We start from the raw sequence: 26389 nt of genomic DNA, 5'->3' as shown, positions 1-26389 counted from the left end.
TGACCTCTCTACATGGCATCATTTTTCTCCTGAAGGGGATGGCTTGACCTGTGTAGGAGCAGAAGACTTCTCAGAATTCAGGTTTTCACGGGAAGTATTGACAGTGAGTGACCCAGCACCTTGGGTGTGATGTTGGCTCTGTTGAGACAAGGCCATGTGTGGATAATGTTGCAGTGTTAGCCAGCTGCCCTACCCTCCTGACAGATGAGTCCTGTGTTCTCTGTCTGGGCTTTCCAGCTGTTTTACATGGTCAGTTCGGGTCCTACCCTACCTCAGCCACACCAGAAGCATGAGGACCGGAGGACTGGGCCACACCTGGAAGGCCTTCTATGTCTTCCATTCCCTCCTACTTGACAACCAGCAATGTGAGGTGGATTTTCTAAGAATAACTCCCAATGCTTGTGTAGCTTGAGGAAGAGAGAAACATTTAAGTTCTAAGGTTTTAGTATTAATGAACTTGTTTATTCTGACTAGAACAGGTTATATAAGAATTAAATAAGCCAGGGGCTAGAAAGATGGCTCGGCAGTTAAGAGCCTGGGGTGCTCTTGCAAAGGACCTGGGTTCAGTTCCCAGAACCCACTTGGTAGCACACAACCATCTCTAATACCAGTTCCAGAGGACTAGTGCCCTCTTTTGGCCTCTATGGACTCTGTTGGAACACGGCATTATGCTGACCCCGCCCCCTGACAATGGGTGGGGCATGCATACGACATTCAGGCAGATACTTAGGCAGCTCAAAGGGCCCTGTGTTGTGTGGCAAGGTGTGTCACACGTTATGGGACTGCAAAAGGACTCAGTAGGCATGTGCAAGCTTTCCCTTTTAAGCAAGCACCTCCACGTGCTCTTGCTCTCTCCCATCGTCTCCCTCCTCTCTCTCTCTCCCCTTCCCTCCCTCCCCTCTCTCGCCCTTCACCCCTCTCTCCTCTCCACTTCTTTCTCTCTCCCACTTCCCTGTTCTCTTCTTCCCTTTCCCTTTAATAAACTCCACGTGCTTAATGAATCTCTTGGTTCATGTTCCATCGCGTCCTGTAACTTAAGCAAAAGAACAACTGATTCTGCAGGCTGTGGTGGTTTGAAAGAAAATGGCCCCCAAAAGGAGTGGCACTATTAGGAGGTGTGGCCTTGTTGAAAAAAGTGTGTCACTATTGGCATGGGCTTTGAGGTCTTCTTTGTTCAAGTTTCCCTCAGTGTGACTCAGTCAACTTCCCATTGCCTGCAAGGTATAGGACTCTCAGTTCCAGTACCACATCTGCCTGCAGGCCGCCATGCTCCCCATCATGATAATAATGTCCTAAGCCTCTGAAACCATAATCGAGACACCCCAATTAAATGTTTTCTTTATACGAGTTGCCATGGTCATGGTGTTTCTTCACAGCAATTAAAAACCCTAACTGGAGAGATGGCTTAGTGGTTAAGAGCACTGGCTCCTCTTCCAGAGGCCCCAAGTTCAAATCCCAGCCACCATCACAACCATCTATAGTGGGATCTGATGCCCTCTTCTGGCATAAAGTCATACATGCAGATAAGACACACACACACCTACCTTTAAAAAATAAAAATCCTAAGACACAGGCAAAACATCCACACATAAAATAAATATTTAAAAAAAAAGGCCTGGGCATGGCAGTGTATGCCTTTAATCCCAGCACTCAGGAGGCAAAGGCAGATGAATCTCTAAGTTTGAGGCCAGCCTGGTGTCCACAGAACAAATTCCAGAGCAGCCAGGGCTACACAGGGAAACCCTGTCTCAAAAAATCAAACCAAACCGACCCTCCCCCAAAACTCCCCAAACAAAAACACTGGACTAGGTAGGCTTAGGGGAATGTTGAGAAAGTGAGAACATAGAGTCCTTCCCTCTTTCTGAAGCTTATGAGAGCACATAAACAATCAACTAGGAAGTACTGCCAGTCTTGAGTGCTGTGAAGAAAAGACCAGCCATTGTCTGAGTGAGAGATGAGTTTCTAGAATATTCCCTATAATAGGTATTTGAGACAGGCTCTGAGAGGCACATAGGCATTAACTGAGAGGAGAGGCAAGGGCCAATGCTCAGTGTAGATAGTGGGCTCAAAGCTAGAACAGCACGAGGCCGCCACTGGGTAAAAAAGCAGACAGGTCCTGAGAACCCTGAGCTATGGAAAGAGGTACTGGTGACTGTCGCACCTGCTGTGCAGTCTGCATCCGAGAATGTAGCTAGGTGGTCGGGATAGATGACACAGAGACCGGTCGGTTGCTTTAAGAAAACTTTATGCTCCCCAAGTCAGCTTAGGAGAACTCCCCAAGAAAAAAGCTTCCCTTTTTAAGGACTTCTGCCATCCATCCACATACAATTCTCCAACTGAGCTCTCACACACCTCTCATAGCTCTCCCAGACTTCTCACCCTCCTGGCTGGTGGTTTAATCTCCGGCCCCAGAATCGGGGAGAAACCCCAGGGAGCAGAGAAGCATCTAGCCTTAGGGGGGATCAAAGTCATGGTGTTTTAGTGAGCGAGCCCTTATCTGAGCCCTATCAAGAGCTTTATAACACTGAATTGTTTTCAGTAAACATTATCTCACAGCTGCCTGCTCCCAGCCTGAAGGGGAAGTGGGTTTCTGCTCAAGGTCTGGTGTCCCCACAGGTGACAGAAGTCATGTGGCATCAGAATGTCACCAGATGTACTCTGAACACCTCCAGAGCCCTTTTCACAGTCTTGGGGTCTGGGGGAGGGATCTGGTGACAGTCACATGACAGTGAGGATCCCACAGAGGGTGGTGGACTTGGTTATAGGTGCCACAGTGGAACACAATCTCTTGGAGTGCCACTGACAGCACAGTGAAAAGTGTCTGGGGAAAGATGAGCAACTTGATGGTTTTCTGGAGGTGAGAGTTAGACATGAACTAGAGGAATACGGAAGGATGGGTAAACCTGACTGTTTCAAAACCACTCAAGATGTCATGTAGGTCTTGGTCTGAGATGATGCTAGGACCTAAGCTGTACAATGAATGAACAATGGGGGCGCCACTGCTGTCTGATTGTGAGGACAGTGGAGAGAGAGGGCTAGGTCTGTGACCATGCATTAGATATAGTCATCTTGATCATGTTTTGAGACACTGCGGTGGAGATAGATTGGTGTTTAATGCAACTCTGGGCTTCCTGTGACTACAATATCCCTGCTGGATCTACATCATAATGTTCTACCCATGGTATATTCTAGAAAACAGCTCCTAAGCTGGCTAGAAGCTCCATTTCCTTCCGGAAGGAAGGGAAGAGCTTATCTGGGGGGCTAAGCTCCAGGCTTCATGCAAGTGAACTGTCAGTGTCGGGGTGGATCCCACCTGTGTGGAATAAGCTACGTTCAGCAGGAAGCAGTTCTTGGGTTTCCAAGCTCCCCTTTTCCTCGAGAAGCCTCTGGTGACACAGGTGGGTCTATTTTGTGGTAAAGGGTATTCCCACCCATGTGTCTGTAGGCATGAGAACAAGCATGTCAGGAGGGAGGAGTAAGCTGCTGGGGTCTGAAGCACTTTATGCACTCCTATGTTTCCAGAGTTCTAGGAATGCTAGAAGCCTGTACACAGATACTTTAAGTCTCAGCAGAGTCAGTCCCTGAAAGGGGAATGGGATGCAGGGCTTGGGTGGAAGGCTGGTTCCAGCAAGCCAGCATGTTCATTTTAACCTGAAACTCTAGATGTGGGGTGCCTTTGATACTGATGCACTCAAGTCACGCAGAAATGGGTGAGAGAAGCCAATGGCCCAGTTGGTTCTATTTAGGATCTTTTTACTGTATTGTAGAATTAATAAATATTAACTTGGCTTATGCGTATAAACATTTGTACATTAAATGTCTCCCCCAACAGCTAAGGTCTGGCCACATGGCACTTGGAGGCTTCTGCAGTCATAGTCCAAGGGGATACACCTGGAACTGCTGGTTTTAAACTGGTGCAAAACTCAAGATTATAGCAAGGTTCCAGAGGAAAAGCCTGGGAGCCAGGCAGTGTGTAGTAGGATTGTGTTTCCTTCAGGGAGTTTCCAAGCAGGAAATCTGTGAGGGTCAAGCGCCTGGATGTTGGAAATTCCAGGAGAACAAGACATTTTCCCAGAAGAGCCACAGGTAACTGACTGGGTGAAGCTGGTGCTACAAATAGTGAAAAGGGAGGTATTCTAGCCACGGGCACACAGATGATGTCCTCTTAAGCCCCAGATGCTAGATGTGGGGCTACAAGGTTTAACATTTACCTTGCTGGGTTTGGTATGTCCTTGCTATCCTCCTAGGTTTCTCTATGCTGTTGTGGGGTATTTGTACACTGTGTGAAGGTGTGTAATAAAAAAAAAAAAGCTGAAAGGCCAACAGCTAGGCAGGAGGTATAGGGGAGACTTCCAGATAGAGAGAGAAAGGAGGAGGAATCTAGGCTCCTGAGAGACACCAGGAAACAGTAAAGAAGCAGGATGGGGTATACGTGACAAAAATGCACATTAAAAGAAATGGGTTACTTTAGGTTATAAGAGCTAATTAAAAACAAGCCTAAGCTAAAGTCAAACTTTTATAACTAATAGTGGAAATATGTGTCTTATTTCGAAGCTGATTGGCGGGACAGAGAAAGATTTGTTATACTGTGCCTTTATTATTTTGTATCTAGGAGGTTGCCTTTGAATCTCAGTAGATACTTTGTAACAGTGAAGTTGTAAAAATTTGGGACTCTTTTAGTTGAATGTAGTTGCATTTATGAGGTAAACAGTCTATGGGGACCAGGAACACAAATGTAATGGTTCAAATCTGCAGGCTTTCAGACTCATGGAAAAAACTGCTATCATAAGTTCCTGACACTACAGATGGAGTTGCTCCAGTCACCCAACCTTCTCTGCCAAGAGGGCCTGTATCATCTGAAACTGGGAGCCCAGGTAAGCCTTTCTTTAAGTTGTCAGGTGTCTTCAGATCATGTGTCTGATAGCAGAGCACCACATGGTTCTATGGTGCTAGTAGACCAGCTGTGGAAGTGAGAAAGGGCTGCCCCATCTCTCCCACCAGGGCATCCAAAGTCTGCTCTGAGTGCAGAGGGGACATACAGGCTTGGAGCCACAGGGAAGTACTCCTACTAAGATTAAATAAGTCTTAGCAGGAGAGCTAAGATATGTGAAATATAGGCAGGTCTGGTGGTTTAGCTCCTTCGAGGACTGATAACAAAGGTGTTTCATGGCTTTAAAAGAAGTCCTATCTGGACATGGTGGTGCATGCCTATAACTGTAATGCTTGGGAGGTACAAACAGGGGGACGAGGTTCAGAATTTGAAGCCAGTCTGGGCTACGTGAGACCCTGTCTCAAAACAAACATAAAACCTATAGGGACAAATTAGAACACAATATCTGATATTTGATCAGTGTCAGTAAGGGACCATCTGAGACCATAGGCCCACAGAAAAGCTTTGCCAATACTACCTGGTGCCCAGTCTCTGACCTCAGCTATACAAAGAAGCCTACATGTACCTTCTCTGTTGCCATCTGTAACTCTTTGGGAAGTTTCCGACACTCAGTATCTCAGGGTATTTCAAATGGTCCAAACATACACATCAGGCCTGCAGGGAAATGAGAACATCACCTACAACAGGAGTTAGAGCCATTCTCAAAGCTTACCAGGCACAGCTTCATCACGGGAAGGAGAGCAGAGGGCCAGCAATTAAAAAACACAGGTCACGGCACCTTTATTCACCATCATACATACAGATGTGACATGAAACACCCTCCAAATGGTCTTCACAACGCTCAAAACCTATGGGAATCACAGGTGCTGCCTTTGCCTTTGTATACTGAATGAGAACGGTGTGAAGGAGGAAAGATCTGCCTCCCATGAGGGAGTGTTTTCCAGAGGGCTTTCATGCCAGACACAGGCCCTTTTCCTGAGAACGAATCACCGTCCTAGAGGGTGGAGCTATGTGCTCCAACTTTGAGATTCATCCTGTCATGACCATTCACAAGGTGTAAACAAATTCCCATTATACATTTATTTATGTGAACCAAGACAATCATAGGGCTTGTTGGACACATAGTTATGCATCTGTCTACCTTAGACCAGTTTTAAAAAAATGAACACTTCCCACCAATCAACAATGTTTTATGTATATAGGGCAGCTGGAGTGTGGAGATGTCTTTGTTTTACTAATCTGTTTCTATATGCAGAGTAGCTGTAACCATGCTAAGACAACCTGCTTGCCTAGGTAAATGACTCTGGTAAGACCATATGTCATAGACACTTGGGGAGAAAGGCTGGTTTTATCCGAGTTCCTGCTTATAACAGCAGGAAGTAGGTGCCTCTATGTATTTAAACAACAGTTGCAGCAGGAGAAACTACACAACCTAAGCTTTGTCTTTCAACAGGATTTGACAGCCTGGCTGGAGGCACAAAAATACATCTTTAATAAAAATGTGATTTCAAAAGCTTTTATTTCATAGGGAAAAGAATAAAACCCAAATGCTAGTAAGTGTTTGATTGAGCTCAATGGTCATCTGGGCTCAGCTTGTTCATCTTTGAGAGACTGTAAAGGCAAAGAGGACTTGTCGTTAAATTTTTAAAAAAATAGTATAGGAACTGTGGATTGCCCACGGCTTCCGTGGTTTCCTGGACTAGTTATTTTTATTTGGAAAATGAAGGCAATATTTTAGAAAACAGTTCATCCCTAGCCCAAGTTCATCTGTTAAGTGTACTGTGTACAAAGCAGTTAATTATACACATAAATAACATAAAAAAACTGTCATAAATTAAGAAATCCAAGAGTCTCCCACCACACCAACAACTGAGAGGTGCTACTGGCCTGTGTGGATGCAGAGGGGGTGTGGCCCAGGTAACCCACAGACCAGCAGGACCCGTCTGAGTGGCATCTCTTCCTCAGGCTCCAACTGTAACACAAGCTCCGGCCCCATCCTCAAAGCTTGCTCCCTGGAATGAGGTGCTGAGAAAGTGGCGTCTTGCGTGACACCAGGGTGACTGCAGCTTCCTTTGCCCACTGCTGGTTAGCTGCCAGGGTCTCTGCAGGGTGGCTGCCCGTATCTGGCTACATCCAGGAAACACGGGACCAAGGACAAAGTAAGGCAAGTTCGTCTTCAAGTTCTTCTTTTGTATGACATTAAAAACTGATGAGAAGAGCAAAACCAAACTCTTCTCCTTTCACCTTGCCTCTCTGTGTCCCTGTGCCGGGACTGTGAACAGCATGATGGCCTGTTGCCACTGGGATGGTACATGTATGTGCTACTATGTCTCCCCAGAGCTGGGTGTGGCCAGCCTGCCTTCACTGTCATGATTACCTCTTCTGCTCTCAGCCCACCACATCTCTCTTAAATTGCTAGCTACACTCACTCCTGTAGAGCTGAACTCCTCCATTTCATAGGAAACTGGTCTTCAGACACAAAAGTTTTACCTTTGGAATTAAGGCTTACACAGAAAGAAGACATAGTTTCACTCCCCATCTTTCAGTCAGGGATGTGGCTAAGCTGCAACGTGATACGTATGTTTGCATGGCAGAGTCCTGAGATGGCTCTGGGGGAGAGTTGGGATTTGAGCGTGAGAGTTCACTTTGCACACAACTTTGTATGCCCTCACACAAGGCACCTGTGCACAAGACAGGGACCAACACTTTACAGTGCAAACGACTTTATCATATTAAAATAAATCAATATTGGCCACAAGAGGGCTATAATACATAACGTGGTTATGAAATAAAATGAACAAACTGTTCATAAAATCAATCTATGGATGTTCCCAAGATGCTTTTTGTGGCTGATCTAGGGGCCTCCCATGAGGGTCAAGATACTTCTCATATGAGGCTTCAGGCCACAGCCCTGTGACAAACAGAGACTTCAGAGGAAGAGTTACTTGACTTTTTTCTCCCTGCTTATGAATCCAAGAGCAAGGAGAAACCTGGGTTTGCTTCTGTGTGCTGCCTGAGAAGGCTAGCCATGCTTCCATATCATCACTGGAGTGCTAAAGAAAACAGATCAAATCTCCCTGGTCCTTGGGATATCACACCTACTTCTAGGACCCTGCTGTCTGTGTCCCTGAGCCACATGACAATTACAGACCTCTGAGGGTGACACTGTGGTCTGGCCAGACTGCACCACCTTGGGGAAGCACATGGTGGAACTCCATGGAGTGCTTTAAGCTTCTGCCTGACGAAGGCCATGTCACCAACTAAGCTGGTAACTTTGCAATGCTAACCCAACCTCAGTGATCCTGCCATGTGCACACTCTACCTGTTTGGTACCCAGCAAACGAACCTCAAGGCCTCAGAGCCCTCCCTGCAGCTTAGCCAGCTGTGCAGCTGCATTATCAGTAGCTGTACATCTGCTGCTGTTCATTTTGTACCTGGGGTTGCACCGCCTGCTGTGGGGCTGCAGGAGCCTGTGGTGGCTGCAGCACGTCCGTCTGGGGCACAGCCCGCCATGTGAGTGGGTGCTGCTCACTGAGCTGGTTCCCCAGTGGTGTGATGGAGTTCACCAGTGTGGTGAGGTTGATGAAGTGGGCCACTGACTGAGGGTTTGAGGCTTCTGGCTGGGGATGGATCTGGACATCATTTTGGCGGTTGTGCAACATGGCGGAGCCACTGACAGTGTCAAAGGTCACAGTCAGGATTGAGTTATCCAGCTGTAGCTGCCGTTCAGGGTTGGTAAGGTGTCCAACGGCCACCGGCTGTAGATTGGTAAACTGAGTCCCAGCTGTAGTGGTGATGGGGGTCACTGTAATGTTGGTCAGGCCAACAGAACTTGATGGAGTAGTCACATTGGGGTCCCCTAAGGTCACCACCACCTGCAAGAGTCACATGGAGAAAGAGACAATGAATTATTTCTGCAAAAAGGAGAAAGGCAGAATGTCCCACAGTACCCTCCTGCTGGAGGCCATGAACTGCGCTGGAATTGCATGCTCAGGCAGCAAGGCCCACTCCCCTGGGAAAAGCAAAACACAGTGTCCTCAGAGAATTATACCAGTGAAAAAGAGAAAGGAAACATGGCAATCCTGGGATGGAAAATAAAATGAGTATCACTGACCAGAGAAAAGAGTGAAACACACCCAGACATTTCAGTTGGTAAAGACACTGACTCATGAGGACCTGAATGCTGTCCCCAGTATCAATGCAAAAGCCAGGCGCAGCAGGAGAGACAGGGACAGATCACAACATACACATGAATAAAGCAAGTCTGAAAAGCTAGGAAGCCAACAGTTCATCTTCACCAACCCTCTAACCTGCCCGTTATATGGCCTGTAACTACGTAGGCAGCCACAGCTGGGGCTTCCTCATACCTAGTTGCCAAAAGGCAAGGTGGATGCAAGCAGTTTACTGCAGAATCATTATCTCCAAAAACAAGGCACACACGGAAGAAGAGGGGCTCTCAAAAGACAAAGTAATATAAGATAGCAAAACAGAGACTGCAGGGAAGCTGGCTCAGTGGCTGGTGGCTGTCCCAGTTCTGCTCCTTGACAGGTCCCTTGGGGCACCTAACTGGGAACCATGCCTCAGTCTCTCACTACTAAAGTGTCACACGGTTATTAATATGGCATATGTGATCTGGCACGAGACAATGCCTACGTGGAAATCGAGGGTGAGAGTTGGAACAACTGTGGACATCCATATGGATGCATGGCAGTACTCAAGTACATAGGAGCTACCCCTCTGATATAAACAAAGGCGCCAACCAACCTGTTGGATACTCTGCACAGCAGAATTTGTCTCATCACCCACACCGCCTGTGAACTCTGGCTCCTTTTCGGGGTACTCGCTGAAGGTGGTGTCCTCGGGCACCGGAGCCCCCGCCTCCTCCTCTGGCTTCTGCTTTCTCTTGTGGCTGCGCTTGGTAGCTTTCCCGTGCTTACCTTCTGCCAGCTCCTCCTGCTCCAGGCTCAGTGCAGGCTGTTGAGGAGATCGGTGTTAGTAGCCACCAGGGGGGCCAGGGCATCACTCACTGCCCAGACACACTCATTGGGGCATCAAGCTGTCATAGGAAATGACTACTTTGTGTTCAAATAGATATATCACATTAAAGGAGAAATATTTTCCCTTGCCGGGAGCTCAGATCAAGGAAAGTGCTTGTGAGTCACTATCTGCAGTAGCAACAACATGGGATGTAAATACTTGATTAAAACTATGCAGGCGTTTTCTGCTCCTTTCTGTTCAGGCTTATCCTTTCCCTTACACAGCTCTGAAAATGTCATTAAGTTGGGCTACGGCCAGCACAACTGGAGGTCAGGGGCAAGGTGGCTGTAGGGTTCTCTGTCCTGTCACTGGTGCTCTGTGTCCCTGTGGTCCTGGGGGCAGAGACCTCCCAGGAGCTGGTCAGAGTGTGGTGATGGAGAAACTTCTTTCCCACCCTCACCTATGAATTGTCAGGCACATAAATGCCTCGTAGAAGGGCTAGATATGGATTCTGCCCATTCATTCCATAAGACATGGCCATCTGAACTTGTGGGACACTCATCAGTACAAGTAAAAGCACTTGGGTACAGGTGTCTTAAACACTTACAGTGTAATACACTCTCTTCATGATTAAAAATGAAAGTGCCATAAAAATAATGAGTAATTCAGGCATGATGGTGTAATTGGGAGGTATTTTAGCATTTGAGACCAAGAGGCAGGAGGATCAAGAGTTCAAGGCTAACCTTGGCTGTTACATAGCATGCTCAAGATCAACCTGGACAACATGAGATCCTATCTCAAAAAAAAAAAAGTGTTGAGAAAAAGTTCCTTTAAAATCTAGGCTTATCCTGGTGTGGTGGTACACACCACGGGAAACAGAGGTAGGTGGAGCTCTGAGAGTTCAAAGAGTTCTAGGACAGCCAAGTATACATAGTAACGGTCCTGTCTAAAAAGAAAAAATTTTTTATCCAGGTTTGCCTAATATAGTTAAGTTTAATTTTGCCCAAGACAATTTAATCATAATAAATTTTTCTAGAAATGATCAATTAAAAAATCTTTTTTAGATTTTTTTTATGTGTATGAGTGTTGCTTGGATATATGTATATGAACACATATGTATACCATGTATGTGCCTAGTGCCCACAGATATCAGAATGTATTGGATTCCCTAGAACTACAGTTACTGATAACTGTGAGCTACCATATGGTTGCTGAGAACTGAACTCAGTCCTTTGAAAGAGCAACAAATGTTCCTAACCACTGAACCATCTCTCCAGCCCTACAAGCTACCTGTTTTTTTTTTTTTTTTTTTTTTTCAGTTTTTCGAGACATGGTTTCTTTGTGTAGCCCTGGCTGTCCTGGAACTCGCTCTGCAGACCAGGCTGTCCTTGAACTCACAGAGATACACCTGCCTCTGTCCCTTGAGTGCTGGGATTAAAGGCATATGCCACTATTGCCCAGCAACACCTGTTTTTTTTTTAAGACATATATACCAGCATCTGAACATTTGAAGTCACAGATAATACAATAAAACTTAAGGACACAGTCTAGAAGGCTCTGGGAGGAAGGCTAACAGAATCCCAGTGAGACTATGCTGATGTGTAAGGTGTGGTCAATGGTGTGTGTCTGGAGCCTGCTCCTATATGTGATCTGTTCCCTCAGGGTCCGCGTGGTATGTGAGGTCTGCTCCCTCACACTTCAGCCTTGCAGGTATGTTCTGTTCTGCTTACCTGAACAATGCCAATGGAGGAGGCATCGATGGTGGTGGTCTCAGGGAGGTGGTCCAGATCATCAATCCTCACAGCAAGGACCTGGAAGGGGCAGAGGGCAGTGAGTAGGGTCGCTGTGCCCACTCAATGGCTGCCCTGATTATGCACTAGGAGTCCAAACTCACTGTGCAAGGGCCACTGTTGTAGGGGACTGGCAGCTAATTGACAAACTCACCTCTTCTCTGACTCCTAGGCTCAGGTCTGACTTTGAAACTATTTCTAGAATGCTCTCCAGGGCATTCCCCCCAACCCTGTTCTCTGACCCCCATCTCAAGCCTCTACAGCGCTCTCTGGCCTGGTGGGGACATTCGGTACCCATCTGTTATCTTATGGCTCCTGTCCTTAGATGGAGGCTACTTCCTCCTTCTGTGGCCTCTATGACACTTGCTCTCAGTGAGATACCAGTGCGTCCTCTGTCACCACAGGGAGCTGAGTGAGCTAAGACACAGAGTAATAAGCCTGTCCTACAAGGAACTACCAACACAGGTTTTTTGCAGGTCTAACACTGTACCCTTTAGCCTACTGCATGCAGTTATATGCATGTCAGCTTTGTGACAAAGCAAGGGCCTGGTCCTGCCTTCTCTTTATCAGCCCCAGTCACAAGGGTCCTTAGCATGCAACACTCACTCCACGTCCTATGAACCCACATGGCCTCCTACCAGTCAGTCCCAGTGTCCTATCCATGGCAAGCAACACTGGTCAGCTGCTTACACTCCATGCTTATTTTCCTAATTGGTGATGCTAAGTCTGTATTTGTTAAAGGGAATAAACCTCAAAGTGTTCACTTTACATTTGCCTTTTTTTTTTCCTCTACAGAAATCCCAGGAACTTCCCTGCTCAGACCTAGCAATACTTTGGGTACAGCTTCTTTTGTGACCCCCATGCGCAGAAAGTTGCCCTTCTTAGGGGTCTAGTAACTCCAACTATTTATCTAGTTTTGTTGTTGTGAGAAGAAGGTGGTTGGGCTGGGGCTCAGTTTACTGAGTGCTTGCCTAGCATGCATGAAGCCCTTGGTTCAAGGCTCAGCGCCACATAAAACCGGGTGTGGTGATGCATGCCTGCAATCCCAGCACTCAGAGAAGTAGTAGAAGGATCACAAGTTCAAAGTCATCCTCAGACACATAGTGAGTTCTAGGCCGGTCTGAGCTACACATCATCCTGTCTCAGGAAGAAAAAATAAAAAGATGATATAGTTCGGACATAAGACCAGGGCTCTATATTAAACTCACTCAGCATCAGGACAAAGGAGTCTCAGAGCACAGCAGGCATCCCAAGCCCATAGTGGGGTCAGGTCATGCTATGGAGAGATGGGAACGAGCTCCCACCAGGCTAACCTCTGGGTGCTTGCGCCGCATGTGTCTGCTCATGGAGGCCCGGGTGGACACCTTGGTGCCACACAGCTGGCAGCTCTGTGCCTCCACCTTGTCGTGGGTGAGCTGGACGTGTTTCTGCAGCATGTATTCCGTGACGTACTTCTTGTCGCACACGGAACAGGTCCACTGCTTGCCTACTTCTCACACACATAAGTGGGGTAGAAAAGAAAAATGGAAGTCAGCAGACAGCTACTAATGCTTCAGTTACCCCCCATGCCAAGTATCCACCATACCCTCTGCTCCTCCAGGGAGCTGTAGCCTAGTCAGACCAGTTTGGTACCAATGCCCAAGACTAGCAGGAACAACTGACCTCTGCCCTTGAAGAACAGACACTGGAAAGGCACCGTGGGGTTCAGAGGCCAAGGGGCTGCATTAAACCAAAGGAGTCCTATTCTGCAAGTGTTTATGAAACAGAGCTGGTGTTCTCGTCCCTGCATACTTGGAGAGTCTGAACCATCCTTGGGACTCAGTTACCTGTGTGGATGAGCTTATGGGTCTCCATCGTGTTCCTCTCGCTGAATGTCTTCCCACACAGTTCACACATGAAGTCTTTAATTCCTGCATAAGAAGTCATGCTTAGTGAGTTTTCAGTTTAAGTATACAGAGAGGACGTCTCATGCTTCAGGATTTGTAGCACCGCAGGAGAATGGTAAATTGTCAGAAGACAGTTAAAACAAAAAATCAGTATTCCCAAATATACCCAGAAAATTGTAGGCTCAAAAATTTAGCCCTTTATATGACACTTCATATTTTTAAAAATGAAGAGATTTGGCAAGGCCCAAGAACACAGATGTAGAGAAGAGCACCCAGGGGTGGAGACAGGAACAGTTTCTCTACACAGGGTAATTCAACTATATCCCTCAAAAGGCCTTGGGTAGCTTCTGAGACATGCTATAAGAGATTAAACAGCAAGAGAAAGTCAGAACCCAAGGTGAGAATGGGAATGTTTCCATGAAAGACAGCAGAGCTGCTGTAGTCACACAAAGAACCAGGGATTTTTTTTTTCACTATCTACCAGAACATTCATGGTATGAACAAGATAAAGCACAATCCATCCCAGGATGCAAGGATGATTCAATCTATGCAAATTGGCAAATGTGATGTGGCACATCAAAATATCAGCAGGCAAAAACTCTCATGATGATCTCAAACAGGTGCAGAAAAAGCACTTGATAGCATTGAATGTCCCTTCAAAATGTTAACAACCCAGGCGAGAAGGATTGCACCTCAGCATGAAGATATGCTTGACAAACCCAGAGCCAGCATTGTACCAAAAGGGAGACACTGAAGCAAGCTCTACTACAATCTGAAAGGACACAAAGCATTGGTTCCCATGCTTGTAGTCAAGACAGCACCTCAAGTTTTATAGCACAGCCTTTAGGCAAGAGAGAAGTAAAATACAAACTAACAGGAATTGTGGAAGTCAAATCATCCCTATTTATAAACAGCACGTCTCCATGTGGGAAAGCCTGAAGGCTCCACTAAGATCTTCTGATAGAGAATTAGAATTACATAACACACACACACACACACACACACACACACACACACACACACACACACACACACACCCAACACACAAAAATGCACATACAAAGATCTGAAGGTTTAGGATGCAGCTTAGTGAGTAGACTGCTCACCTGTCATGCACAAAGCCCTGGGTCTGACCCTGTGTACTGTATAAACCAGGTGTAGAGAGCACACCTGTAATCTAGCACTCAGAGAGCAGAGACAGGAGAATCCAGGAGTTCCACGTCATCTTGAGCTACATAATGAGTTCAAGGCCTGTCTCTGGAGAGGAGGGCATAAACACACACACACACACACACACACACACACACACACACACACACACACACACACACACCAACAGTATTATCTGCTGGGGAAGAAATCATGAAAACATGTATCATCTGTATGTAGGAAAATGTTATGAAGTCTGTCACTTTGTATACTTAAAAAAAATCCTGAGAGTCAGTAGGGAAGTTCAGGTTGGACTTTCAGCAGATGCTTCTAAAGACAAGAATTTCCATATTCAGGACAGGGATTCTGTGCTCAGTAGTTCAGTCTTCAGATACACAACAGATCGTGACAAAAGGTGTGCTATCTCTCATTGGTACATACTGGATTCATCATAAATTTACCAAATTAAGACTTCTAAATTGGGCTGGAGAGATGGCTCAGAGGTTAAGAGCACTGGCTGCTCTTCCAGAGATCCTGAGTTTAATTCCTAGCAACCACATGGTGGCTCACAACCATCTATAAGGAGATCTGGTTCCCTCTTCTGGCAGAACACTATATGTATATTAAATAAATATTAAAAAACAAAGATTTCTAAATTAAGTCTTTCAAACCTAGATCTGAAGGTCTGAAAAATATGGTGAGGACCCCTGGCACCCATATAAACTACACACTTTTACCAGAATAATTAGTACAAAAAAGATGTCAATGCTGGGGAAAAGAAACAATCAGAATGCTGGAACTAGTGAAAGCATATGTTGGTATTTGGGCATTTATACTGGCCTGATTTTTTTTAATTACAGCAGATTATCCCTCAAATTTACAAGAGAGCATCCCTTCAGGTAATACTAAACTGAAAGTGGTCAAACACCTGACAAAGGGTCTAGTCCCTGGAGCTGCCACAGGGATTTCCAACAGAGAGGGGCTGTCCATCACGTGCTACAGGAGCACTGGAGTGTTAAGAGTATCAGTTGCTGAAGTCTGTGGGGCATGCTGCAAAGACCAACACCACCACAGCTTCAGATTACAAGATACAAGTCATTTTTACTTAAAAGGAAGTCTTTAAAGTACAGTTTGGTGTGTGTGTGTGTGTTTTTCACACAGGGTTTCTGGAACTCACTCTGTAGACCAGACTGGCCTTGAACTCACAGAGATCTACCTGCTCTGTCTTCCAAGTGCTGGGATTAAAGGCGTGTGCCACCACTGACGGACTTAAAGTATATTTTAAGTTAAGAATTACAAAAGCAATTCCCGTCACAATAACTACAAAGAATAAAATACCTAGAATAGATGTAACAAAAGCAGTGAAATGTTCCTGCAATGAAAATTATAAAACACTGATAAAGCCACTGAAGGTTGGAGAGATATTCCATATTCATGGACTGTAAGAATGAAAACTGTTAAAATGTCGACACAAAGTGATTTACAGATTCAGTACAATAGACCAATAACTTCTTCACAGAACCAGAAAAACAATCTTGAAGTTTGTGTGGAAGCCTGGCAGACAGCAGAAGTGACTGGAACAAAAGAGCTGCAGGTACCAGTACCTGGTTTCAAGACACTACCAGAGTCACAGGTTCAAAACCACAATGGTATTGGCATTAGAAACCAACTCACACATCCATGGAACAGATCCTAAAATAAAATCATGCATGTATAGTATAGTCAACTGAACCTCAACAAAGGTGCCAAGAAAACTGGATGTCTACATTCAGAAGCTTCAAACTTGACCCTTATCTCTACAAAAACCAACTTACAGTGGGTCATAGATTAAATATAAGACATTGGTACTGAACGAAAACTTATGAGAAACACTTCAAGACATCGGTACAGTGATGGCTATTTGAGATGACTGAAGAAACAAAAGCAAAACTACACATCAAACCACGAGACTTTTCAATAGCAAAGGAAACCGCTCACAGAGCAGAGACAACTGATAGAATGAAGAAGACACCCATCAGCCACTCACCTGACAGAAGGTGAACAATGTATAATGAGCCCAAACTTTAGAAACAAGCAATGCAAGCTACAAAAACCATAAATGATCAGAATAGACACAAATATATGGAAAACGGTCACTACCAGTCAGGAACTTCAATCAAGCATCTCCTGCCAAACAGAGACTGTCTGATCTACTGAAGATTTTGTTACACTAACATTTTTCTTCTCACAGGTCCCCATGAGATTGTCATCGTCCCATCTCAGCAGGAAGTAGTTTTGAGAATTCCATGCCCCTTCTCCCTACTATTGATATTATAGGATAGTTTACACCCGTTAGTGTTAGTTTTCAATTATTTTAGAGTTGGGACTGGAAGGAGGTGTTCAGACTTGGGTGTTTCTTTCAGATAAGTTTAGGTTAGGTTTAGATGGGATAGATGTTTGATACATTTTGTTCATTGACATAAGTTAGTTGTTTTAAGTTTAAATATCCTTTTTGGACTAAAAGGGGAATTGTAGGAGGAAACAGCACTCTGCCATTAGCCATGTGACTTATTAGAGGCGCATATAGATGAGGTAATAAAAGGGCAGTTTACCGCACCACTAACCATACCCACTTTAGGCATGACTAAAGACGTATATGGACGTAGTCGGTGAACTACGTCACTAGCCAGGCCCACTTTTGAGCATGGCTAGGGGCGTGTATGGAGGAAGGTATAAAAGACTGTTAGCAGAACATCTCACTCTCTTTCCAGCTTCCAGTTCGGCGGTGGAAAACTACTCGGCTCATCTGGGTTACTTGTTTGTCTCTTGTGAGTAATTTCTACAATAAATACTTACTTATACTTTCAGTAAGTGTGCCGTTTATCGTTGCAGCATCAACCATCAGTCACCAAGGAACTGAAAACCAACAGCCCAATGAAAAGCCATCTCATCCTGGTTACAATGGCTATTATTAAAAATAGAAACATTTTGGGTAGTTCATGCCTTTACTCCTAGCACATGGGAGACAGGCGGATCTCTGTGAGTTCCAGGCCAGTCTGGTGTACAGAGTGAGTTCTAGGATGGCCAGGGCTACACAGTGAAACCTTGTCTTGAAAACTAAAACCAAACCAAACCAAAATAACAACAACAAACCCTTAGAGAGACGTGGGAAAAAAGATCTCACACTGGGGGTAGGATTTTCAAGGGTCCAGCCAACGACATTGGCAAACCCACGAAAAAGTGCCTGGCACAGACTTTTACCACTCACAGTAGGATCATTTGGTTTTGCGGACTGGGCAGAACTAGGACAGGACACACCTGTGTGTCGCTTATAGTGCTTGAGCATGTTGACTTTCTGGGCAAACTTGCGATGGCATTCTTTGCACTCATATTCCTTGATGCCTTTGTGCAGCTTCATGTGGTGGCGCAATGCATGCTTGGTCTTCATGCCTACAGGAAGCAGATCTGCATGAGTGCCAGACTCCCCAGAACTTGCCCCAGGGTGTTTGTGTCCCAGCCCACCCCCCTGAAGCACCCATCTGAACCCAGTGGGCACAATTTCCACAGACACAGAACTGGCTTGGGAGAAATAGGCTATGGTCTCACCTCAGAGGGTCCTACTCCAGCAGATGAAGGACCCACAGAGTTAACACCCCAGGAGGCCACTGCAGATTTATTGTGACACTAAGATGGCAGTGTGTCAACAACAGCATCTGACATGATGACTAAGGGCTTCTTGTCTGTCTTGATGACATAAATATTAACTAAGATGAGGACATCAGATCTACGTTTAATTAACTTTTTTTAAAAAGCCATTCTTGCCGGGCCGTGGTAGTGCACACCTTTAATCCTAGCCCTCAAGAGGCAGAGGCAGGTTTATCTCTGTGAGTACGAGGTCAGCCTGGTCTACAGAGTGATTCCAGGACAGCCGGCTACATGATGAAACCCTGTAAGCCATTCTTTAAAAACATTTGTGCGTGCGTGCGTGTGTGTGTGTGTGTGTGTGTGTGTGTGTGTGTGTGTGTGTGTGTGAAATGCGAAAGACACACAGAGAAAGTGAGTGTAGGAACATAACAAGGTCAGAGGACAACTCTCCAGAGCCAGTTCTTGCCACCAGGCAGGATGCAGGGACCAAACTCAGGTCATTATGCCTATAATGCACCTATACCCACCACGCCTACTTTTAATTTATTGCTGCCAATCTTAGGCATTGAAACAATCCAAAACCATGACTTCAGACTGATGGTGAGGGAAGGGGTGAAGCATCCTCACTCAGCCAAGGCCCAGCTGCGTGAGTGGCAGTGGCACTGGCAGCAGCATAGCGCGCCCAGAGTGCTCACACATCAGTGCAGGCTGCTGTTCTTAGATGCATCCCCCCACCCCCGCCAGCAGACAAACCAGCAGTGGTGCCACACTGGGTGGGAGCAGTATGCTCAGAGCCCACTCTCATCTCCAGCTTCAACTGGACAATAGCCCACCCAGACCCATTTTGTCCCTACTCATCTTCACCTCTCTCAGTGTGGAGAGCAGACTTTCAGACAACCCAGCTGGGCCATAGAGCCGGTCAAGTCAGAGACTGCAGGGGACACACAAGCCCCACCCGGAGCCTCCCAGCTGTCAGTCCCTAGCTGGATAAAGTGCCAGGCCTTTCTGACTATGGGAGAACAATTTTACCTTAATTCCCCCCTCCTCCCAAACGTCCAGTTAAAAATGTCACCCTCACCACCACCACGCTGGGACAAAAACCACAGGTGATGAGAGATCCAGCCAAAGCTTGGCTACTCTGCAGACTATTCTTTAGATAACCGCCCTGTTCTTGATCCCTCTCTGGCTTTGCCTCCAGTACATCTAGGCTCTGTTCGAAACAGTGTCACCCAGTATCATCGTTTGCTACTGTTTGTCTGTCTTTCTTGCAAAGGACTGAAGTCAGTTGGTACAAATCTCACCCTTGCAGTTCTAACACCTATTAATGGTTTTATTCGTTCATCCTCATAACTGCTCTGCCCTGACTATTTATGTACCAGGCATTAGAGACCAGGTGGCACGCTAGACAGAGCCCTCTGGCTTCATAGGACTTCTGTTCCTAGTGAGACTAGGAGATGAGAGAACCCACATAGAACACAGAAAGAGAGGGGAGAGATAGGCAGAACCAGACAAGAGGTGGCTTGGGGAGAGAGGTTGTACGCAAGGTCATCCTTGGTTACACACTGAGCAGGAGGCCAGCCTGGGCTACAGGAACCCTGTCTCAAACAACACAACTTAAAACCTACAGCTTTTTTTTTTTTTTTTTGTAGGCTATAGAGGTGTCTTATGGATAATTTTGTGGTACACGATGTAATTTTGAGAAAGACAGTTTCCTGTGCCCCCCTTTGCCAAGAAGACTTATGTTTCTTAGCAGCCACCGTTGTGGGCATAGACTATGTCTAGGCTCAGGTCTACAACTTCACAGTGATCATAAGCAAGCTGGATGCATGGCTGAACATGCTACAGTGACCTGGGATGTCCCACAGCTCCGGGGATACCGTGGCTCTGAGGGACCTCCTGGGGCTCCAGGCACACACTCACCTTTCCCGCACTCAGCACACAGGTACTCTCGGATGTTGTCATGCACACGCATGTGCTCTTTTAGCATGTCTTTCCTGGCAAAGGACTTCCCACACTGCTCACAGGCATGGCTTTTCACACCTGCAAACAAACACAGCAGTGCCTGAAAGACTTAGCTAGCAAGAGGCCTCAGAAAAATGTCTCTGCTAGGAGTAGAGCGACACTGTGGGCTGCCTTTTCAACAGGTGCCATGGGAGTTCTTGGCGTGAGAAGGCCCTGAGAACCTGGTGAGTGGGAAGAGATGTGGGGCAAGTTGCAGAGGGGGCCGGGATGAAAGCTGGAGAAATGGGGATGCAGTGTGAGGAGCCAAGGTGTGGCCGTCTGTACATGGAGCCAGGGAGAGTGATGTAGGTAGGAATCCAGCTGCTGGGTAGGCGAGCTGGCACCATACGTCACTGCAGAAGCTCGTTACCTGTGTGGATGAGTTTGTGACGCTCCAGGTTCCCGATGCTGTTGAAGATCCGCCCACAGATCTCACAGGGATGAATGTACCTGAAAGTAGAAACAAACCTCAGGAGCCCCACTAGGGGGCTCATCACCTGGGAGACTTATCCACCATGAAGGCTTTGTCTGCTATGAGGGTCTGCTCAGCTGTGAAGGGCATGTGTGAAAGCTCCTTCATCAATGGAGGAAAGGCAAGAAGATGTTATGAATTTCTGTTTCTGTAATGGGTTGAATTATGTCCCTCAAATTGTTGTTAAAGTCCTAACCCTAGAATGTGGTTGGCTATAGGTGGACACAGGCATTGGCAGAGCAGATCAAGGTAAAATGGGGTCATCATGATGACTCCAGGCCTTAAGAAGAGATAAGAGACAGACATGTACAGAAGGCTGAGTCTATCAGGGCACAGAAGATGCCATGTGTTAGTCAAGGAGAATTTAGGAGGAGTCAACCCCAAGATACTTAATATGGGACCCCAGGCTCCAGGACTCTGAAATGTGAAGTACTTGGTTACAGCAGCTCTAGGAGATGAGCATCTAGTTGCTCACTACATAGCCCTGGTTATGGGTCGACCTTTGATATGGGGCAGCATTAACAAAAACTAGCTACAGCAGAAAGGTTTTTATGCTGGCTTGTCAAGTAGGACAACATACTTTAGAATTCTGTAGGGAAAAAAATTAGGATGAGAAATGAGGCCTAGGAGGCTAGGAGCCCCAAGTATCTGACATATGATGACCCAGTGATTGTGACTTGCCAGACTAAGCACTGTGGCTTTGCAAGAGTCCCCCTCTTCCTCACAGCCCTAGAGTCTTACTTCTGCACGTTCGGGTCAGGCAGGTTCTCTCGGTGGATGACCATGTGGGCATGGTAGGTGGCCTTGAGTGCAAAGCGCCGGTGGCAGATGCTGCAGCCATGACCCTTCTCCTTGTGCACCTCCATGATGTGCTTCAGATATTCCTTCCCACGGCCGAAGGTGAGCTATAAGCACACAGGGTGGAGGCTGCTGACTCACTGCCATCTCTGGGCATCTTTGTTACACTTGAATCAGCCAGCCACCACGGGAGGGTCAGTTATTCATGGGGGGGTGTCGCGGGTGTGGCGACAATGAAAACAGAAAGATGCCATTACAGGATAGGCTGCTGGAAACTCAGGTCATGAGCTGCTTGGAAATCAACTGTCCTTCCTGAAAGCATGCACCCTGCCTTGCGTAGCGTGGACCAACTTCAGGCTGGTTGGGGCGAGGCATCCCCCATCTGAGGCCAGTGAGGCTACTCAGGTCAGTTCCCAGGACATGGGCCCCACCACAGTCAGCAAGCAGCTCTGCTTATGTGCACACCAAGCCACAGTGGGTTCTCATGGGTGTGAGGCCCAAGGGTACCATTCCTAAGCCAAAGTGATATGGGACAACCTTCTTTAGGGGAGGAAACGGACAAAAACCAGTGCCGTGGGCTCCCCACAGCTCCACGGTCACAAACCCCTCCCCTGCAGCCATGCTTACAGTGGGGTGCTGAGTACCTGGCACCTCTTGCAGCTGTATTTGTGTGGCTCGGAGTCTGCACTCTCATCGGAGTTGTCATCATTCTCCTCTGAGGAGATCCCAATCTTGCCGATGAACTCCTCCCGCTGGTGGTCGTCCATTAGTGCAATGTCCTGAAGAACAGTCACAAACCCAGACTTTAATGCAATTCACTGGGGCTCTGGTCAGTACTTTTGGGAAATCAATTGTTTGCCTAGTGAGCTACATCTATGTCTCTTTGAATGGCACCGGGAATCCTGTGGTGCAGCTCTCAGGGTCACTATGCTACCTGCCTAGCAAAATCCTACCTAGGCAGAGTCCTGGAGGATACCCCAGGCTGACGCTACGCTCTGGACTACACTCTACTTTGTTTGCACTTAGCCTTTGACTCAGAAACATGCTTCTCCCACCTGTCCTCATACCCAGTTTTCTCTACCCTAGGGCTCCAGCACAACTCTTCTTTTCCCTAGAGGCAGGGAGGCAACAGAGTGTCACCCTCCTTATACCCATTCTCCTGGGAAAGGCCCAGGAGTAATCTGTCAGGCTGCGTACAGGGAGATTCTGTTTGGGCCCTCAGCAGGGGTGTATGAAGAGCCTGCAGTGGCCATGATGACAACTACCCAAGGACATGGCAGCAATCTCAACACCGGTGTCTGCGTGTTAAAGCTTCACCTAACGTGACAGCGTGAGGAAGTAGGCCCTTTGGGGAATGACAAGATCTGACAGTGGGGCACCGTGAGTGGTATTAGAGCCTTTGAAAGACAGACCATAATTCTTATCCTTTTACCATGTGAGGACACAGAAGATGGTGATATATGAATGAGGAAGCCCTCCACAGACACTTAACTTCCCAACGCCACAGCTGTGAAGTATAGTCTGTTGTGAGTGCCTCATCTACGTGCTTTGCTGAAGTATAAAAGCTAACACAAGCACTGGGAAGGCCAGGCCACTGAGTGCCACCCGCATGGGACCTGCACCTTGAAGTGGACGTGGATGTGGTCCCTGAGTACGTCCACTCGGAAGAACTTGCGCCCACAGATCTCACAGGTGTACTTCTTGTCACCATGGGTCAGCAGGTGCTTGTTCATGTTGCTCCGGCAAGAGAATACCTGGGGACATGGAGTCAGTACAGTGAGAGGAGGCTATTGGATATACGCAGGAGCCAATCCCTGTGGCCTACGGGACAAGCTGTTACCAGGCCTAGAACATCTAGCAAGTTCTTCTAGACTTATGGTTGTCTGTCTGTCCTCCCTCCCTCCCTCCCTCCCTTCCTCCCTCCCTCCCTCTGAGACAGGATTTCTCTGTATAACCACCCTGGCTGTCTTGGAACTTGCTCTGTAGACCATGCTGGCCTCCAACTCATAAGAGATCAACCTGTCACGGAATCCCAAGTGCTGGGATTAAAAGGTGTGTGCCGCCACCACCTGGCTAAACTTATGGTGATTTAGATACCCACTCACACCACAACACGGGACACCATTTCCAGTCTCTGCTGCGATGAGAACACAGCAGAGGCTTACATTGAGTTGAGCAGCACACTGGCGTAGAGCCTACTGAGGAGCCACGCAGGTATACCTGCAATTTTCACAATGTAGAGACCAAAGAAGACACTCGACCTGGTTTGAGAACCATTTCATGTTGCTTTCTATTTCCAGCCTAGAATGATGGATGCAGAGTCACTCAAGCATCTATACTAGTCTTCTGAGAGTCACGTAACAGCCAACCCTGAGCTGGGGCTGGGAACATGGGGTCTACAAGGCAGACATGCAACCATCACCAGGAGTCCAGAAGCCCCACTGATCACGAAGTATCCAATAGCAGGCCTTTCCTCAGATGAGGTGACCCGGGACCTACTTGTCTATTGCCATGGGTTCCACCTCGCTGTCCCTGCATCATGTGACCCCAAACCCACAGTTTAAGATCAAAGGCCCCACATGGCTTCACTGCTTTGCTGATCCACAGGCTTTGGCTTGCTCTGTGGGTTCAAAGACACCAGGAAATATCATGAAAGCAGAGTTTTCCATTTCCCCTTAAAAGCATCATTGGATCTGGCAGTGCTGCTACATGTTCACAGTCGGGAGTGGTCAGCCAAGTGGGGATGGGTTCCCCGGTGTGGTAGTGCCTAGGTGGCAATGGTACTTTATGCCAGTAGCTCCCTGTGTAGCTTTGACAGGCTCAGCAATAACCCCTCCTTTAAGCAATAACAGAGGCTGCCTGGGTCTCACATACACAGAGTACACATTTGTATAGAGAACCCTTTCTAGAACCTGTATCTCCAGTATGTGTTCTGTGCGGTAAGGGACATGACTTCCTAGTCCTCTGAGGATACAGCTAGTACCTCCCGTCACCTGAGTTGTCAGAGTTGAGTCTAATGAACAGGCAATAGCACTTCCAGTTAAGAACAGGTGTTCATGTGTGAAGAATGTATGTGGCAGCCAGGACAGGGGCTGGGAGCCCCAGATGCCTGTACCATAGACATGGCCAAGGCCAGGGTAGATCATGTAGAGGCACCTGCACAACAGCACAGGCTGTCCAGGCAAGAATCCTTAGCATCTACAACCTAACCTGATCACCATGGGGTGGGCTGAGCAGGGTGGCCAGTGTGGACAGCATAAAGTCTCAGGACATCTTGTCTCTACAATGTGGATATGACAAGGTCCAGACACTCTTAAGAACAGCATGTCCCATAGAGTGGAAGGCACAAAGGAAAAAAAATTCTCCATAGACTTATTGGCAGAGACCAAAGCACCAAACGTGCGATCCGAGGGACGCTTCAGTTAAAAACAAGTGATGTATACTGGTAGTCCCTGAACACTGCTGCCCTAGCAGGTGTGTCTAACCTTTTGACACTGAAACATGGTTATTGTCTACAAAGTTCACACTTAAGAACTGCACAGGAGAACTAAAAGCCAAAAAATAAACCTCTTTGTGCTGGTTAGCTTTCTGGTCAATTTGGCATAAGCTAGAGTCAGCTCTGAGAAGGAAACACCAGTTGAGAAATACCTCCATCAGACTGACCTGTAGGCAAGTCTGTGGGGGCATTTTCTTCATAATTACTCATGGAAGACTCTAGCTCACTGTGGGAAGTACCACCCCTAGGTTGGTGGTCCTGGGTGCTGAAGGAAAGCAAGCTGAGCAAGACATGGAGAGCAAGCCAGCAAGCAGTACTCGTTCACGGCCTCTGCTTCAGTTCTCACCTCTAGTTCCTGACTGAGTTCCTGACCTGACCTCCCTTCATGACGGAATGTAAACAAGCCTTTCCCCTTCAAGTTGCTTTTGGTCACAGTTTACCACAGCAACAGAAACTTAACTAGGACATGTGTTACGCCTTTGTATTGGGCTGCATTCACAGCTATCTGGAGGTGCAAGGGGGGACTACAGGCTGTGGGCTGGGCATGCCTACAAGTTTCCTGGACAGTGCTCCCTGTTTGCAGCTCTGAGTTTTAGAGAGTGGGGACTTGCCATCCAACACCAACAGAAACTGCAGAACATTACCTTGCCACACACTGGGCATCCGGAAGGTTCCTTCTTATAACGAACCAGGCTTTCCCCACTGGTCTCCAAGTCTTCTCTCTTTACCCTCCGCACACCTGAAAACCCAGACAAGACAGGAAATGTGAGGCCACACAGTACAGGTCAGATGCCTGAACTGCCTTGGAACTATGCTGAAAGTATTGCAGTACCTGATATGCAAGAGGCTGGCGGGGTGGGCAACATAGCAAGACTCATCTGGCCACATGGTAGTGGTCTAACCCTGAGCCTGGTCAGGACAGCCAGAGCTGTTACACAGAGAAACCCTATCTCGAAAAACCAAAAACCAAAACTAAAAACACCTCCTCCTCCCCACCCCCGCAACCAAACAATTCCATCCAACCAACCAAACAAATGACAAATGTGAGTGGTGTACCTAGTCCAGCTAGGTTCATCACAGAAAGCAGTGACTTTCTTCAGAGCCCAGAGCATCCTTGGTTCTGAGCAACTGCTCTGTGTTGGGCCTGAAGGAACCTCATGGCCAGGTCAGGTCCAACTATGACATTGACCTCAAGAGGAACAATTATTACAACCACTGTACAGGCAGGAGGATTAAGGTGTAGTGATTTGCCATGGCTCTCAGAGGCTGGGTGGGGCCCAGAGTATACTCCTAAGAATCTCATGG

General features: G+C 47.1%; 1 protein-coding gene across 8 annotated transcripts in view; it reads right to left on the bottom strand.

Annotated features, from left to right (window-relative positions):
- Positions 1-5646: 5646 nt before the first annotated feature.
- Prdm15 (PR/SET domain 15) overlaps positions 5647-26389 on the bottom strand; it is a 59886-nt gene continuing 39143 nt past the window's right edge. For 4 of the 8 annotated variants that reach the window (XM_040750379.1, XM_040750380.1, XM_040750382.1 and 1 more), the window contains exons 13-25: positions 25729-25823; positions 23211-23342; positions 22233-22367; positions 21532-21695; positions 20689-20768; positions 20238-20357; positions 17991-18122; positions 13485-13568; positions 12972-13147; positions 11599-11679; positions 9656-9865; positions 8326-8766; positions 5647-7018 (exon numbers count right to left, since the gene is read on the bottom strand). In XM_040750379.1, the coding sequence (XP_040606313.1) occupies positions 6890-7018; positions 8326-8766; positions 9656-9865; positions 11599-11679; positions 12972-13147; positions 13485-13568; positions 17991-18122; positions 20238-20357; positions 20689-20768; positions 21532-21695; positions 22233-22367; positions 23211-23342; positions 25729-25823 (1979 nt within the window). In that variant the 3' untranslated portion in view covers positions 5647-6889. Of the gene's footprint in view, positions 8767-9655; positions 9866-11598; positions 11680-12971; positions 13148-13484; positions 13569-17990; positions 18123-20237; positions 20358-20688; positions 20769-21531; positions 21696-22232; positions 22368-23210; positions 23343-25728; positions 25824-26389 lie in introns of all 8 variants that reach the window. The other 4 variants (XM_021229407.2, XM_013116176.3, XR_005878767.1 and 1 more) reach the window with 3 other exon arrangements.

This window comes from Mesocricetus auratus, unplaced genomic scaffold (genome assembly GCF_017639785.1).
Source record: "Mesocricetus auratus isolate SY011 unplaced genomic scaffold, BCM_Maur_2.0 Super-Scaffold_100008, whole genome shotgun sequence".
In the NCBI taxonomy this organism is placed as follows: Eukaryota; Metazoa; Chordata; class Mammalia; order Rodentia; family Cricetidae; genus Mesocricetus; species Mesocricetus auratus.
The sequence above is the reverse complement of the archived record's forward strand: the minus strand, read 5'-3'. Positions and strand labels throughout refer to the sequence as shown.